Source organism: Castor canadensis, chromosome 14 (genome assembly GCF_047511655.1).
Source record: "Castor canadensis chromosome 14, mCasCan1.hap1v2, whole genome shotgun sequence".
NCBI lineage: Eukaryota > Metazoa > Chordata > Mammalia > Rodentia > Castoridae > Castor > Castor canadensis.
The window spans coordinates 93,857,858-93,877,443 of record NC_133399.1 but is presented as its reverse complement, the minus strand read 5'-3'; the positions used below and the strand labels follow the sequence as shown (position 1 = coordinate 93,877,443).

At 31.9% G+C, this 19,586-nt stretch overlaps 1 protein-coding gene across 6 annotated transcripts in view; it reads right to left on the bottom strand.

Annotated features, from left to right (window-relative positions):
- The window catches only part of Spock3 (SPARC (osteonectin), cwcv and kazal like domains proteoglycan 3), a 419,208-nt gene that overhangs the window by 259,345 nt on the left and 140,277 nt on the right, over positions 1-19,586 (bottom strand). For 5 of the 6 annotated variants that reach the window (XM_074055028.1, XM_074055027.1, XM_074055026.1 and 2 more), the window contains exon 3: positions 10,040-10,085. The exons of the other annotated variant lie outside the window; for it this stretch is intronic. In XM_074055028.1, coding sequence (XP_073911129.1) covers positions 10,040-10,085 — 46 coding nt within the window. The remainder of the gene's footprint in view (positions 1-10,039; positions 10,086-19,586) is intronic. 6 annotated transcript variants of the gene reach the window in all.

Sequence of the window (19,586 nt, the reverse complement as noted above, 5' to 3'; positions counted from 1 at the left end):
TCTCAGAACACACACCCTTATATTTGCTAGTTTTGAAGTGATCACAATATATAATAGAATGTAGTCAATGCGGATTTCTGAATACAAATTCAAAGTATGTCACCTTTATATATGACCAAAAAAGTAGATGTGTAAGTGCATGCATTTTGGAATTAGAAAGATCTTTTGAGGTAAGATTTGTTATAAAAGATTCATTAGAAGTATTATTACATAACTATTTAATTTATCAAAAATCATTAGTAAAAATCAGACACTAAAGAGGCAAGGGTTTGTTAATTGTATTATGGTAGGATACAGGCACCTGTGAGGTTTTTTTTTGTTGTTGTTGTTTGTTTATTACTATGTGCATACAATGTTGGGTCATTTTTCCCCCCTACCCCCTTCCCCCTCCCTTTTCCCCCCTGACCCCTCCATCTCTCCCCCACCCCTTCGCTTCCAGGCAGAAACTGTTCTGCCTTTATCTCTAATTTTGTTGAAGAGCGAGTATAAACAATAAGAAGGACAAAGCATTTTTGCTAGTTGAGGTAAGGATAGCTATACAGGGAGATTCTTCAAATTGTTTGCATGTACATATGTGTTACATTTTAAGTTGATCCTTTTTTTTTATATTTTTAAATTTTTATTTTATTTTTAATGCTATAAAAAACCTTTTGTACCTTTTTTTGTATTTGTTTTGTTTTTCTGTAATTTTATTTTTATTTATTTATTTTTTTCCTTTTTCTTTTATTATTCATATGTGCATACAAGGCTTGGGTCATTTCTTCCCCCTGTCCCCACCCCCTCCCTTACCACCCACTCCGCCCCCTCCCTCTCCCCCCCATCCCCTCAATACCCAGCAGAAACTATTTTGCCCTTATTTCTAATTTTGTTGTAGAGAGAGTATAAGCAATAATAGGAAGGAACAAGGGTTTTTGCTGGTTGAGATAAGGATAGCTATACAGGGCATTGACTCATTGATTTCCTGTGCGTGGGTGTTACCTTCTAGGTTAATTCTTTTTGATCTAACCTTTTCTCTAGTACCTGTTCCCCTTTTCCTATTGGCCTCAGTTGCTTTTAAGGTATCTGCTTTAGTTTCTCTGCGTTAAGGGCAACAAATGCCTGCTAGTTTTTTAGGTGTCTTACCTATCCTCACCCCTCCCTTGTGTGCTCTCGCTTTTATCTTGTGCTCATAGATTAAGTTGATTCTTCTTGAACTGACCTTTTCTCTAGTTGCTGGTCATCTTCTCCTATTGGCCTCTTGAGGACATCAAATACTATCATGTTTTTTGGGTTTCTTACCTATCTTTATACCTCTCTTGTGACCCAAGTCTCTTTATCATGTTACCCAAGTCCAACCACATTGCTGTATTTGTCCTAGATCTAAAGTCCACATATGAGGGAGAACATATGATTTTTGGTCTTCTGAGCCTAGCTAACCTTGCTCACAATGATGCTCTCTAGTTCCATCAGTTTACTTGCAAATGATAAGATTCTTCTTCATGGCTGAGTAGAATCCCATTGTATATAAATACCACATTTTCTTGATCCATTCGTCAGTAGTGGGGCATCTTGGTTGTTTCCATAACATGAGAAAAAGACACTTAGTCATTAAGGACTGGATTGAAAACCATTCAGCAAACAAAAAATGAATGGGCATAGTATCTATACGTGTCACCATGTCCAGTATGTACACAGAGTTTTGAACAATACCTTGGAAGTCTAAAGGAAAAATCTCTGGTATTAGTTTTGATGCCAGTATTTTAATATCTTAAGAATATTTGTAATTCTTTATATTAGGAACTGGGTTAGAATTATAATCAGGATACTTCAGTTAGAAGCAACTTCCAAGAGTGGTATCCTGATGGAAGCTTTCATCTGCCCCTGAAATACTCTTCTTGTCTTATAGGTTTATCATAAGCTATTCCCAAGTAATTAAAATGCACTCTCATCTACCTACTTGTATATTTAAGAAAACAAATTTGGTAAGTTAATTTTTAAAATCTATATTCTAAAAAAAATTAGAGTACAAGTTATATGCACTTTGTTTCTTCTTTAATGGAACAATTCTAAATGTGTTCCAATGTGCTCTGTATGGTTAACTTCTTAGCTACCTGTATTTGACTTTGCAATCCATGCTCTTTTTTTCCTGGGAAAGATGCATCTGAGTTGAAAAAATCAACTAAAAATGCACATATAGATGAGTATATTCTAAAGCTTATAAAAGGGTAATAAAATGGCCTTCAAATTCATTAATACAAGACTCTAAGCCTCAAATACAGTATTAACTAGCTTTGTAGCCTCAGTCACTATAGCTTCAGTTTCAGCTGTAAATTAAGGAAAGTTTCTACTTTTTAAGGTCAATATGATCATTATCTTATGTATATCACCTGATATATAGGAGTGCTTGCTCAATGGAAGGAGCAATTTTACCTTTAGGGTATTTTCCTACCTCCCATAATCTATTGTTAAAGTCCTTTATATATTCTTTGAGCACTGTAAATGAAAAAGTAAGCAATTTTTTAAAAAAATTTCCTGACATTTTTGGCTGCCTTCAAAAGAATAGTTCATTTGACACAATATTCTCAGTACTACAGAATGGAATGACCAGAAAGAATAATTTTGATAAGTCTTTGCTATACCATATGTTTTAAATTGTACTGTTTGAAACAAAAACAGCCTGCTAGGGTGGGATTTATTTTTTAAAAAATACAGCAACAGCTGTTTAGTGAGAAGTGTAAAAGTTTGAACATATATGTACATTGGTGGATGAGAATATAACATGATGTTGCTGGTATGGAAAATAGTATGGCAGTTCCTTAAATAGAGTTACCACATGATACAGCAGTTCCACTTCTGAGTAAAAGCTCTTTGAAAGCAAAGATCCAAACATGACTGTATATACTTGTGCATAGTAGCATTATTCTAAATAGCCAAAGGAAAAAACCCAATCTTTGTATGGAAAACTGTGGAAACAAACTATAGTATGTATATTCAATGAAATATTATTCAGCTTTACAAAGGAACGATGGAGGAACTAATTTCTCTTATGTGAGACATAGCAGGGTAGGGAAGCTTTCTCTGTCACTAGGAATAGCACTTTAGGCTAGACCTCATGGTTCATGCTTATAATACCAACACTCACTGGGAGGGCATTAGTCAGGAAGACTGTAAGGTGGGAACCAGCCCAGAGAGAAAGAGAGAGAGAGAGAGACAGAGAGAGAGAGATGACACCTATGGAATTCATAGAACAGAAGGTACAACCATGGCTTCCATTGGTTCATGGGCTTGGAGAGGGGAATGGAAAAGTTCTTCAGTCCACACCCATTAAACTGAAGATATCCATTAAAGGGAAGTTGATAAAGTTTTGGAGTTTGATGGTCTTGATATCTCACAATAGTGGATGTACTTAATATCACTGAAGATAGGAATAATTAAAATGGTAAATTTTATGATTGTAGAAAAAGTCAAAAAAATCAAACCAAACCATATATAAATGTATACAAGCACACTAAGACCCCAGACTTTGTCTTTCATATATTAAATGAAATTATTCAGGAAACAAGCCTAACCAACTGTGCTTTTTAAATGAGTGCAGTAAGTCACATGTACAGCCAGGACTGAAAATCACTTCTTTAGCTAATGGAGCACTCCCACAAAACATATGACTTCATATGCACAGTTTTTCAATGTTTGCAATATTCATTACTGACTTGCTTAATTAACAAGGTCCAAGGTAAGAATCTTGTTCCTAAAATCACTGAATACCTTCAAAGTGAATTTGATCAATCCCTTGCTCTATAAATGTGATTTATAGCTTAATAAGTAATTAGATCACTGTGAAGAAATAAATATAATTTTATCTTTGTATACCTGTGTAGGATACTGTGATATGAACCAAATGAAATGTTAATACAATTTTTATTTTTCTATGGAAATAGCATCACTATTTGGCATAGAAAAAATCAGAAATCTAAGATTCTTGGTTGCTGTATTTTATACACTGGGATACAAAACAAGTTAAATCCCATCATTGCAAAGAAAGTCAGAGCTAGTTGATAAAGGCAAATAAATTTCTCACTTAGTTTTTATACACTACACCTGACAAACATTAAATGAGCATGCACTGCTGATTTCTAATTGGATATAATTTCTTAGTAAGTTTATCTCTGGAATGTAGAAGGCTTCTATGATCCAAGGTTGCTAACATGGATAGTGTAACTAATATAGTATATAAATTGAGAGAGCTGTCAGTGTTTGAATGTCTTAACAAGAAATATGTCCAAAATAATGCAAAAATCCTAAATCAATTCATGTAAGTTGATGAAATAATGGTTAATAATTTACATTTTTAAATGAGAGCATTTTTAGAAGATATTGCATATCTTTGTACATTGTGCTCACTGAATTTCAATTCTGAGAACATCATATTTTCCTCTAAAAAAATGCCTAAAAGGCCCAAGTTTTCCAACAAAGCGGCATTATGATACCACCATGCCTCTATTGTGAAGCGTGGATCAAACCTATCTATTGTTTCAGAATCCTATCAAAGAATACCATCAAAGAACATGGAAACCTGATACTCCCATAAACAAATAAAATTTAAGGCATCAGAGGGAGACAATAACAACATTGTCTACTCTATACAGCATGTCTTCAGTACAGTGCTGCATTTTAAGAACAGGAAGATAAATTGTGGTTCCGTTGGCTCAAATACTTGTCTTAGAAATAATTACAAAAATAATACTATGAGTGGCTTTGTTCATTGGAAGGAAAAAAGCTCCAGATGAAGTCTACACAGCTTTTGATTTGTAGCCACATATTGGTTGCAAAGAGACACATTAGACGGTGACTGTTGTCATATGTAAACATTTTGCAAATAGATGGGAAAAAATAGATGAAGTTTGAGCAACGATCATAAAAAAGACACAAACAATGGGTAAGTGTGTGGCTAATCACATGATGGCTGTTTCAGACAGAAGAATCTTTTCTTTTTTCTTATCCTTCTCCCCTTCAACTGATTATTAATCAGTTAAGCTTCCTTACTATTAATCTATTAATTTTAATTCGTTGCCAGGTAGACACCAAGTGGAGCAACCCTAAGCTGGCTTGGTTAGTAAAGCCTTGTAAATACAGAGAGAGTATTTCGCTTCTATCCCTCTCACCTCACTGCAGCTAGATAGCTGTCATATGTTGGGGGAAATAACTTTTGAATAAAAGGTGATACTTGTACATAACAATACTTTTGTCCAAAAAAAATCTCTAAACTACTGTTAAGAATCTGTGGTAACAATTTCAGTGACTTCTTATACACACCAATTAATCTGTGTCACAAATAATGCAGGGTTAATACAATGAAGGGGGAAAATGAAAATCCACCTTTAAAAGCAGCAAACTGTTTATTTAATTATTTTAAATCTTTCAGATATTACTACTGTAGGTTCATTTATAAACTCCCCCCTTTTGGTTAATTTGTCATAGTACACATAGTATTTGGATGCTTTATTCATGGAGATGCATGTCCTTATGAAAACTATTTTTCAGTTGATTTCTGTTGTGTCAGCTCATGATTAACACTAATGAAGAGAAGTAATAGCACAGAAAATTCAACGTGCAGAAACTCAAAGCAATTTATTTTTGGCATCATTGTGTTGGATTTTATTTTACAGCAGAATTATCATCATCAAAAGTTTTAGTTCAAATATATAATGCTCATACTTTTAGTGATTAAGAAAAAAATCAAACTGAAAATATTATGAGTGCTTAAATGAAATTAAAATAATATCATAGCCAAATCGGAAGCTAAATAAGGTACATATGAACAGTCAGCTAATTTTACCAAGGAAAAGTTTGAAGGTTGAAATGGGTATTTTTACAAATGTAAATATGAACCTAGGTGTTTATGTGTGTATGTATTGGTGTGCATTTTTATACATATAAATAGAAAAAGAGTTTTGTGCTTAGAAGTTATACCATTCATACAATGATATATTAACATTTTTACCAGTGATACTTGAATTTCTACCTCTTTTGTTGAGTACTGCATAGAAATGGAAGCAAAAGTTAATTTTAAATGAATTTTATCAAAACGGTGTAAGTGCCTGCAGAAAAATTTAACACTATGGTAACCTTTTCTTCCCTCTTCTCAGAAAACATGCAACTCACCCCAAAAACAGACATAAGAGAAATAAACATATGTTCATATGATATAGATAACTATAAAGAAATGAAAACATAATATATCAAAATTATAAACATGCAATAAAAACCTTGTAAATTATTTACATCAATGAGTTTTGAAAATGATGCTTAAATGAAGAGTCTGATATCAAAACAACAAGAAATGTATTACAAGTTAGCATAGATCAAGTTTATCTTTCAGAGTACATGGGAACAAGAAATTTTTCTCACTCCTCAATGTGGTTTACAAATGGGTTGGTGAATTTAACTTAAAGCCAAAATAATACATGCTTCTCAGTCTAATATGTTTTTATTTTTTATATAAAATTTTCTCATGCTTATCAACCATATATATTCATTCAATGAAAACCCAAGATCTGGTAGTCTACAAAATACTGTTTTAGCATACAGAAATAAATCTAATAGCTCTTCTTCTAAAGCTTCTTCAAGTAAATATATATATACATACATATATGCATATGATTAAATTTTGGGGAGGACAGTAGCAAAAACAATGGTTAGATCTGATCAGTTTACACTAAATGTACATATGGTAATATCACATTGAATCCTATCAATACGTACAATGAAGGTGTGTTAATAAAATGCATATGCAATTAGGATACCATTATTATATTTCATTGCTAATATTTGAGAGTCAGTATCACAAATTACTTTAGGAAATGGGATTTTGTCAGACTGACTAAGTCCAAATGCTGGCTCTGTCACTTTGTAAGAATATTACTTGGGCAAGACTTGACCTTCTCAATACCTCAGTTACCTTGTAGGGTGATTATGATGAGTAGACAAATGAGCATATATCAAATATATTAGTGATTAAAGTTTGGACACTTTTCATAAATATTAGCTATTATATTGACCCATGAACATGGGTCAAAAGAATCAATATTGTGAAAATGCTTATACTACCTAAAGCAATCTACAGATTCAATGCAATCCCCATTATATTTACAATGTAATTCTTCACAGAAATAGAAAATTCAATCCAAAAATTCACAAGGAAGTATAAGATATCACCAATAGTCAAAGCAATCATAATCAAAAAGAGCAATGCTGGAAATATTACAAAGCTTCACTTCAAATCATACTACAGAGCTAAAGTAACAAAAAGAACATTGTATAGACATAAAAACAGACCAAAGGAGTAAAAGACCCAGAAATAATGTACATATTTACAGCCATTTGATTTTCAACAAAGATTTCAAATACAACCTCTTTAATAAATGGTATTGGAGAAACTGGATATCCATACGTAGAAGACTGAAACTAGTTCACTCTCTCTCACCTTGAGCAAAAATTAATTCAAAATGGATCAAATTTAATTTTATCAGGTATGAATATATGGTACCTTAATCTGATTAACCCCCTTTATTATGCTCCCTTAGATAATTGATTAAATATCTTAATATAAAACCAAAACTTTGAAACTACCACAGGAAAACATAGACAAACATTTGAAGATGGAAGCATAGGCAACAACTTTCTGAACAATTCCAATTGGTCAAGAATTGATAAATGTGATAGCATCAAATTAAAAAACTTCTCCACAATAAAGGAAATAATTATCAAAATTAAAGACACAGCCACGGAATGGATGAAAACTTTTGGAAGTTATTCACCGGACAAAGGATTAATATCCAGAATATATAAAGAGCTCAAAATACTACATATTTAAAAAATGACCCAATTAATAAATTGACAAATGACTTGATCATTTTAAAAATTGAAGTACAAATTGTTAAAAAACACATGAAGAAATGTTCAATATCCTTACCCATAAAAGAAATACAAATGAAAATTACACTGAGATTCCATTTCACCCCAGTCAGGAAATCTATAATCATGAAAACAAATATCATGAAATTCTGGTAAGGATGGGAGAAAGGGGAACCCTTATACACTTCTGTTGGGAATATAAATTAGTACAGCCACTGTAGAACTAAGTATGGAGGTTTCAGTTAAGCTCAACTAGAATTACCACATGACCCTGACAAACCATTCTTGGGCATACATGTTTTTGAAGGAATAGAGTCAACGTACACTAGTGATACTTGCACACCCATGTTTATAGCAGAATATTGACAATAGCCAAGCTATGAAATCAGCCCTGGTGCCCAAAAACTGATGAACGTATAAAGAAAATGTGGTTTTCTTTACAAAATGGTTTTATTTAGCAATAATGACAAATGAAGTTATATTCTTTGCTATAAAATGTATGAAACTGGAGGCCATCATGTTGAGAGAGATAAGGCAAGCTCAAAAACACCCACAAACATTGCATGTTTTGGCTCATATGTGAAATCTAGGTCTAGATATAATAACAGCAATAATAATGTTACTGTTTTTACATTATAATGTATGGTTGTAAAAGATGGACTTTTGGGGGGCAAAAGGAGGGGGAAGAAGTGAGAGATGGGGTTGTATAAGGACAATATATATATATACATATATATATATATATATATATATATATACAGATGTATACATATATATGTGAAGATAAAAAAATACATATGAAAATAGAAAATACCATAATGAAACTACTAAAAGCAGTTTAGAAAAGAGAAGAGAAGGAAGGATGTTAAGAAAGAGCTATATAGAGTGGGTGAATTTGATCAAAGTTCATTATAAACATGTACATAAATAACACAATTAAACCTCTTAGAGCAATTAATTTATGCTATTAAAATTTATCCTAATAAAATTTTTTAGAGAAAATTAAAGCAAAAACTATTACAGTATATCTGGTTAGATATTCTATACTGTGGCAACCATATTTTTAAATAATTGAGAGATGAGTTACAGTTTAGTACATTGTCATACACAAAGGAAAAATCAAAGCATCATTATTATAACTGGATGCACCAAGTATGGCAAATAAAAGTGTTAACATCCCTTTTACTGATAACTCCCATTCTTCAAGGTTCATTCATTTTCCAGAAAGTATATAAATATATCTCAGTCTATGTGCCATTATTTTTTCATCATTTATTTTTAGTGCATAGGCTTGATTTATTAGTAAATCAAGTTAAAATTAATTGTTTTTGAATTCCCAAATGGAGTTTCCACAAAAAAAAATCTAAGGTATAATAACAATGATACAGCATGAAGTATATTAGAAAGAAACTTACTTTAAAGGAAAGATTGGCTGTGAATGATTGCTCCAAAATTGGTATTAATATTGACATTGATGAAAGACCCTGTCTATGTCCATGCAGGTGAGTCTCATGCTTAGAAGTTAGAATTTATGGCATTTATCCCAAATATTAAGTTGAAAATTTGTGCACCTGGCAAAATATCTGAGTCTCTTTAATGATACATTATCATTCAGTCATTTAATGATTTACCTAAACATTCTTAACAAGACTTCTATAATCTGTGGTAAACAGATAAGGGGATACTAATTCAGTCTACAAGTTTTCCTTTTGGATCTTGCTAAGACCTCAACTCAGCCTAATTAGTAGAGTGCTCTATTTTAAATGAAATCTTTTATTAGCTGAAAAAAAGATACAGCAAAGCCATTTGCTTTGAGTATTTGTGCAAATAAATCTATTGTCTAATAAATACACTTGAAAAGTGGGTGAGGTGAATTGTGTTAACTAATAAAAATAAACATGGTAAACTTCAAAAGTCCAAATCAGTAATCCAAATATTTATCTAAAAATAAAAGACATCCAGACATAACCATGGTACCTAAGTAACCGTATTATGCTGAAATAAATACAATTACTGCATATATTTTCCATTCATGTAAGCACTTCTATTTAGTTTTTAAAGTCTGATCAGACAATAACTATCATTTTAAAAATACAGTGATTATGAACGTTTAATGGTTATTATTTTAAAATATTTAGAATCTTACCTTTATCAGAGGGTTTTCCTGGACTCCAGGTACGGAAATAATCATCCTAAGGGGGAAAAGAATTTGAGTTGAGTGTATATGAGTAATTAAAATATGAGGATTTATTCAAAATCTAAAATAAAATATGAAACACATAAGCTGTATACAAACCTCTACTTCCTGCAATGGCAAGCAGCAAAACATAAAAAATAAATAAATAAAAATAAAAAAGGAAGAAAAAAAGAATAGTTATCAAAAAGGAACACATTGCTTACAAGTTACAGAAAAGTGTTTCAATAAATGTGTTTATTTTATTGCAAGTCAATGGTTACTATAACAATTCAACAGTTTTGGTTTTCACTTCTAAATATGATCATTCACTACTTTCAATTGCAATTCAATGTGTAATATAACATGCAGATAATTATCCTAAGCTAATAAGCTATAAAGTATCTTACCAGCTCCCAATTATACAACTTCATTTTCCACTAGTACAATACTATATGGATCCATTAATATTACAGGGAAAATATCAAGTGATTCTGCAATAGCCCACAGTGTATGAATATACTTTATGCAAATCATTCACAAGTTAATTGAATATCTAAGGAGTTCATCAAAATGCAATTGGGAACTTGAAAAAATGCACACCTAATTAAATCCTAGCTAACATTTAAATCTTTAATATGAAAATGAATCAATGCAATGTATTTGCTATATTCTTAGCAAGTACAACTGTACAACACAAAATGAGTACAATGTACACCACAAAGAATTTTAAAAGCAAAGCAAAATGGACTATTTTATTAGTCTAAAAGTCCTGTAAAGTGCTTCATCCATATTATCTTTCATTGTAAATAAGAAAGAATTCAGAGCTGAAATTAATATACTGTTTTCACAAGAATAACCTGGCATAAGAAAGAGGAGTACATCATGGTGAAGCAGAAACAATTCCTAGCTGCATGGTCCAACTCACTCAAGACACCGAGATGAAAAGCTATAGAATATTTGCAAAGACTATCCAGTGCCCAAGGAGGAAAATGTACCATACATATTATGATTGCAATATCCACACTCACCTACTTGTAAAAAAATCAATTTGGTTCTCAAAGTTTTTTCCTTATTATGACTAACTGTTCAGCACAACCTTATGTACAGCTATCCACCTACTTCAAATGAAAGAGAATGGTGAAAGAAAATAAAATCAAGATAACATCTTTGCTAGTCTTGTTTTTATGTCTAAATATGATTATGCTAAGAAGAGTGCAAATGATGGCAATCCATGTTAATAGGTTTTCACTAAATTATCTAGGATTAGATTATGGAGAATAAGGCCACAGGATAATTAAATAAACATTGATTGTTTAATCTCTTTAAAATCTCTTTTTAAAAACAATTACAGTATGATAGAATTCTTAGAAAACTAAGATTTCTAATTAAATTACTCTCTATGTATCTCAAAATCTGAGATAAGGATCATAATGGACTCAATATCTCTTACTTTTGTAAATTGCATTTTTCTGTTTATGGTTGTTGACTGTCATTTATTCTAAGCATGCAGAGGAGCTGGTCAGCTATTTTTTAAGTCTCTTCTGAAACTTATCAGAAGCTAGAAATGAGCGCATAGTTAATAGATTTGGAGACAGGCTCACTGTAAGTCTGGCTTTCCCACTTATTAACAACATCAAATTTTAAAGGTGATGATCAAGACCTCAGATCCTTCCAACTTAAGGTAGAAAAGTAACCTACCTATTTGGGATGGGTGCTGTAGAGATTACTCATAGAATATTTAAAATAAAAGCATCATATCTGGCATAGAGAAGGTACTAATGCTTATTAGAAAGCTTAGGTTCACCCTTCACAGTGACTTTGGATGATGACAATGAATGATCTCTTACCACTGCTAACAAAATTCTTTACTTTTTCCAGTTTTATTTTTTTCATTTCTCAAAAGTCATAGATTCTTCCACCAGGAAAGTATATCAAAATAGAATACAGTGGTAAAGCCCCATCACATTGAATTAACATCCCTCAGAAAAACATGATCACATTTGGTTTATTTCAGACTATAGTTAAACTAAAATCTGAAATCACAATGTAAAACATAAGCCAGATTCTTTTGGTGATGTCAAGTACACCATTAAAATCTGGCCATTGTATGGAAAATCAAAGTAATTAGTCTCTAGGATATTTTTAGACACATTCTTTAGGTTGTCACATCACTGGACTATTTAAAAGATGGTTTCACTTCATTAAATCTTAGGAATTTTGCCAGGATGAGAAATAAAAGTATTTTTACATAAGTATTCATTCATGCACAATTTCTTTTGTTTCAAAAAGCTTTGTGTGGATATTGGTTGTTCTCAGGTTTTAATTTAGATCCAAAATAATCCAGTCAAGGATGTAGAAAACAACTACAAAAAAGGTTTAGGTAACTATAACTGAGCCTAAGTGATTCACCAGGCACATTTGAGCTCCTGTTACTCACATTCAAAATCTTAAATTAGGTATTTACAGAGACTGTGATATGTTAATATATTTAACATTACACTTTCACCAGTTTCTTATGCTTAAAGAAACTACATTTGTTAGTTTTGAACAAAACGTAGTTGGAATAAAAAATTGGAAATGTGTATTTTATTATTTAAACTGGCTATATCCTTCTGTTTTAATGTTATGTGATATTTCTAGTTTTACATAAAATAGTATTTATCCAGAACATAGTTTTTTTAAACTGGGTAGTACTGATATTTCAGGCAAGATAATTCTTTGTTGTGTTGAGGACAGGGTGGCTACGAAGTGCCTTGCAGGCTACTTATATCATCCTGTGCCTCTACTCATGAGGTGACATTAGGTATCTTCTCCCACAGTTTGACAAAAAATGTCACAAGTAGTAACACGTGAAATGTCACCCATTTAAAGACCACTGATGTACAGTTACAGAAGAAAATTAAATCAAGATATCCTACAACTGAGGACTGCTAGCACTATCATATTTTCTTCAGAAAAGTTTTATAATATTGAAAACATTTTACAATTGCATGATTTTTTCCAAAATATTTAATGGCTATCTATGCCATTTTGTGTGAATTTATAAATCATTTATTCTTGCTTCCATTTGTCTGTGATTTCATACTGTTCAGAACATTTTGCTGTGATAAATACAGTAAGTAACTTTCTGATAAGTTTGTGTTTTCTTATAAATAGAAATGTAAGTTTAGGAAGGTGAGCAGAGGGCATTAAACACTACACACATAATACAGGACTAGTTTCCCATTATATTAACTGGTTACAACCAGAGTTTACACAGGTGAAATGAGTCAAAAGAGATTTATATCCAATGATCAATTTTTTGGTTCATATGTTTTCACATTACGATATCTTCACTGAAAAATATTTTTAATTCTCTAAAGTAATAATCTAGAGTGGCTTGAAACTAGGTCAGAATTGTTTAATCATCTTCATAGATTTTGATAACATAATTGAAAATGGGAGAGTCTTGACGAAAAACACCATAAATGTCTAGAGATGAGCATTAAAAAAGTAATACTCTGGCACGGTGTTAGCCATTATTAAACCATCCAAGCTGTTCCGGTGCTACAACAATCTGTACGGGCAATAAAATCTTACTGGACAAATTGTCGGATATTGTCATAACCATTTTACAGTTTACACTAGGAAACTGCTACAAAACATTTCTAAGCCATAGAAAAAGCATTGCACAATGTTAAAATGACACACAGAGGTAAATACTAAAAGTGCTAAAAAAAATTAGCATCAAATTGATGATTACCAATAGAAGCTTTTTTGGATAAAGCATGTTCATACATTAAGCAAACATAATAATAAAATTCTACGTGGGACATGAAATTTTCTAGTGTATGTATTTTGTTTTTACACTTATTGAATGTATAGCTATAATTATGCATTCATAAATGTATATTTTAATAAACAGGAATTTATTTCATTAATGTCTATAATGATTAAATAATATTGAACTCATATTTCAGAACTCATATAAACCATCCCACAGGCAGATAACCATAACAAATTATAGTTTGGTCAAAAAAAAAAGATTAACAAAGTGTCAATGAGTGAAGTGACAGCTTATTATATTTTGCTTTGATTCTAAAAATTTGAATAAATACTGTAATAGCTATAGAAAGGTTAAAAGTCAAGAGTTTTTCTGATTTTTCTGAATCTATGCTGAAGGGTTCAGGAGCAAATTCCCTAGTAGTTTTATAGATTGTGACTATAATTCCGCAAATACTCATATAAAACTTTAGACTTTCTCTATTAAAATTAGCTTATTGCCTGCTGTAATTCAATACCTGAGCCAAATCATGAGGCACTCACTGCTATTTCCAAAGCTAAAAAATAGCAGCAGAAATCTGGTTTCTTTTGAAATGTTATATGACAGTCTCTACACATCTCACCTTATTATGAGAAGAATGGACACCACAATAGTTTAGCCAATAAATTTCACAAAAGAGGAACGTCCCCTGTGTAGAAATACTTAACACATCATTTGATCTTGAGATGCAGTGAATGAAGCTTTGTCTGGCTATAAAGGAATTACCTATGTGAGACAAACTATCTGTTTCAGGCCCCTAAGAACCACATTTATTAGCCAAGTAGCACTCATTTTTCCATGTAGTGTCCTAGAATTCTGAAAGAATTCATTTATAACACTTTGGTAAGCATTTTATTTTTTTGTAGAGTATTTTGTGCTCCTCGACTCACTACAGATTAACACATACATAAAATAAATTGTGTGAAAAAGTCAATGCCATTGGGATAATCCTTCAATTATCTCTGAAAATCTCTATAAATTGAGATCAGAATCCCTCTGAATATATAGAGAATATGTCCTGGCTACTCTTATACTGATATACAAAACTTGTGATCCATTTACATCAGGGAAATGTACAAAAACATCTTCCCCGATAAATGCATTAAGGACCTTTGGATGATAGGAAACTTAATTGTAACTAAAAGGACATCAGCACATGAAAATTAATTAAGGAAAACAGTAACTTGAAGTTATTGCTCACTTATCCTACACCAGGAAGGTAGGTGATTCTGATATCACTGAAATATTACAGACATGAAGATGAAGAAGAGAGAGATTAAGTAATAGCCTCGAGTTTACATAACTTGTTAGTAATTGAGGTAGGAACTGAACCCCAGAAAAGTAAGTCAGAGCCTGCATACTTAACCTCTAAAGTAAGCTTCAGGCTACCAACTATAAATAATGAGACGGGCTCACCAGCCTGTTCTTGGTACTTACCACAGCAAAGGTCTACATGAAATACTTCCCATACAGTTTTTACTTAAAAAGACCCTTGTCAGCAAAATTCTGTATTACACTACCCTGACAAAAGAAGGTTTATACAAAGTGAGAAAATATTACTTAATGGAAAACCTCATAAAGTCCACATAGGAAAACAAATTTCACAGGGGGAAAAAAGGGATGTCTAGAGTTCTGTCCAAAATCTTAAGAGCTACAAAATTCCCAAGTATTTTGTTCCCACTTTCTGATCATCTAGCTTTGTATATAATCCACAGATAAATTATCAAATTTTCAAAACCAGTAGTCACTATACATTACATGGAACAAGGAAGAACATGATTGTAAGAACCTTTGTGTGGTATTATACAAAAAATAGCTGTGCATAGTTTTTAATTCCTATAATCCTAGCTACTTGCGATTCAGAAATCAGGCAAGAGGATCACAGTTTGAGGCCAGTACAGACAAAATGGTAGTGAGGTCCCATCTTAAGCAGACATGGTGGTTCAGAGCTGTAATTAAAACTATATGGGAGGCATAGGTAGGAGGATCGCTGTCCAAGGTCAGCACAGAATAAAACTAGGATGCCCAATCTGAGAAATAACTAAAGCAAAAAAAAGGGTTGGGGGCATGGCTCAAGTGGCAGAGTACCTACCTAGCAGGCATGAGGCCCTGAGTTCAAGCCTCAGTACTGCCAAAAATTTAGATAAAGTTTGTGAATATGTATCCTGAGTTTTGTAATTCTCAATTTAAAATGAAAATCCAAGGTGAAATTAAAGTCTTTACATATTAAAAATGTGCCTCTAATCCTAGCATCCTTTTCTCTGGTTAGTAAATCAGAACTAATTCTTATTTAGTTGTTGGAGAAAATCAATATCAATTTTCCACATTCATTTTATTCCGTTCTGATATTTGTAATAATATTTTCTTAGTGCTCATAATTTATAATTTCTAGAATTTTCTATAAAAGCTGAACATGGGTGGCTCCTGCTAGTAATTCTAGCTATTTAGGAGGCTGAGATTAGGAGGATCACTTTTTGAGCCCAGTCAAAGCAAATAGTCCATGAGATCCCATCTCCAAGATAGTTAGAGCAGAAATAGATTAAAGATCTGGCTCAAGTGGTAGAGTACCTGCTTTGCAAGAGTGAGCTCCTGAGTTCGCAGCCCAGTCTCTCCAACATCTCTATGAAATTAAATAAACATAGTTCAAATTCAAAATTGCTAATATCAAATATAAGTAAAATGAATTTATACAATGTCCAAATATTTAGTGTATAACATCTATTAAATCAGCATATAGAATCAATGAAAATATAGATGCTATACAAAACATAAGCTAAATACTGCATAAAATAGAGCAAAGTTAGTCATAAATGAAGACAAATAATATTTATGTCTGTTTCAGAATTTGTTATCTGAAGAAACAAAGTGTGTTAGATATTTTATTGATTCAAGAATGAATTTACATGCTATTTTTCTCCTCTATCAGCAAAGCTATGTTCTTTCTTTTTTATAATGGTTGTGTAGTAAGAAGGACATGTCTAGAGGTGGACTTTGACTATTCCTTCTTCATTCCTTTGTTATGATTAATATCTGTGAATACTGCTTTGGATCGTATCTATCTTTAGGCTTTCTCTGAAGTTGTTTTCTTCACTCTGAGTTTGATTTTTGTTTGTAATGCCCTTTTTGTGTATTTCATTGTCATTATTATTATTATTATTTGCTTTCTACATGTAAAAATTAAGATTCCAATGCATAGCAGTTATTGTCTCTAGTAATGTTGCTTGCAAAATCTTTGAAGTATAGAGTGATTCTTTCTTGTCTTGGAAGCTAACTTTGTGACAATTATCTTTTACCTTCTCTTCATGATTGTTTAGATAAGACTTGCAAAATGAACCTTTGCCTAATTAATAAATTTGCTATAATATATACATATGTATTTTTATATATATAAATATAACTCTATAGAATAATATATCTTTAAAAAACATTGAAATTATAATGATATCAAATTACCAACACATTAGCATTTTATATAGCTCAGTATATGAGAAAGCCAATAAATGATAGAAGCTAAAATTGGTCCCCAAGAAACCACTTGGTTCTTTGTGCACTGAGAGGAGATGAGGAATTGTCCTCTTTAAAGGAGGGTGTATCAATTGTCTGTAGCTAATCAACAAATAATGTCAAAAGTTAGCAACTTGGAGCAACAAACATTTATAATACAGTTTCTAAGGGTCAAAAATCTGGCCATGATTTAGCTACTGCCTCTTGTTTCACAATGCTTTTGTGGGAACTAAATTGCCACTGAAGACTGCCTTCTCTTCTGGAGACTTGACCAAGGGAGGATCACCATGCAGTTTTTTCACTTAAGGCTTCAGTTTCTCACAAGCTCAGCTCCAGTTTCTTGAGTGTGGGCTTTTCCCAAGGGCAGCTCACATCATGACTTCCCTTAGTGTGGGAATGCCTGGAGAGGAAGACTGGATAAGCAATCCAGAATATGGTCTTTTTTCAAGCTAATTTCTGAATGATATCCCATCACTATTGCACTTCCTTGCTCAGAGAATGCATTTAATCCATCCTAATACAAACATAAAAGTATGAATAGCCCCAGGGGAGGACCACTGGAAGCCATCTTAGAGGTTTGTTACCACAGAGGGTGTGCTGGCAACTCTTTTCCTCATTTGGCACAATGATATTTCATTTTATACTGTCAAGACTTCCAAGGAGAGGAATCCTAAATCTCACTCATTTCTTTTAGTTTTAATAATCATTGAACATACTTGTGTATGCTTTTACTAAATGGTTGGTAATGTTTCCAAAGCTATTTGTCATGGAGAACCAGCTTTGTTTTTACAATCAACTGAAGACCCAACCTTTTATAAAACACAATAATATCAATTACTAAAGTAAGTGAAACATAAACAAAAATATATGATATTCGAATCCAAATGGATTGCTACTAGACTTATTAAATATAAATTAGTTCCTGTCAATTTTCTATGAAAGTTTATTCAAAGGTAAGTCTCAATTTTTGTACCCATTGTACTCAGGTGTCTGAGCAGCACAGATATGTGGACCATTTTTTGAGCAATATTTATCTATTTGTTATAGAGAAATGTTGTTAGAGATGTGTCTCCCAAATTTCAAGCACCTAGCTCTGACTAAAATTCAATGAATCCAACTAATAAAGAAATATCACATTTCCAAAAGGCTAAAATATTTTTATCTAACTTGACATTGGAAAAACACATTTAATATATTTTTTCTTCTGATAAAGTAGGAAGGTAAAATCAATCACAATATTTTACTTCTAATTTGCAGTGATATAGGACATGTATCAGTTCATTCTTTCTTGTGTCAGTCTGCAATTATCAAGCAGCTATCAATAGCTATAGCCACGGGAGATAAATGTATTCGTACATTTTTAAACTTACTTTAAAATGAAAATAGTACTAAAAAATGAGCTAGTAAGGCAAGAAAGGGTATAGAAAACACTGAAATGTTATTACCAAGTAAAAACAGCCACACTAAAACACTATATATTGTATGATTCCCACTATATGACATTTTGGAAAAGACTGAAGATTTGAGACAGTATGAGTGATTACCAAGAGATTAAGAGAGAGGAAGAGAAGAACAATCAGAGCACAGATGATTTTTTAGGTCAGGAAGTATATATATATATATATGCACACATATATATGTGTGTGTGCATACATATATAAACATATATGCATACATATTATATGCAATATATGTAATATATTCTATGTGTAGAATATATTATATATAACATATATATTTTATATATGTCTAATACATATTATAGCTTTGACTAGACCCATAAGATCTATAATATTAAGAGTGAATTTGAATGTAAACTATAAACATTAGATGATAAAGAGACATCAATATATTTTTATCATTTGTAACAAATGCATGACTGGTGGGGTGATAATGGGGGAGGCTGAACATGCATGGGAGGGAGGGCATATTTTAACAGATCTCTGTGTCTTATTCTCAATATTGCTGTGAACCTTAGACTGCTCAAAATTATTTATTTTTTTTAAGTCAGTAAAATTTTACAACATAGGTAATGCAGAGTGTTGTTCATTTTAGAGCTATAGTTATAATTAATTACACACACACACACAATTTTAAATGACACTTAAAATATATACAATAGAATAGATAGCGATGTGACTTCAGATACCAGGAACACAAAATTGGAAGTGTTTTAAATTTTTCTATTCCTTTTAATAATTTAACTGCTAT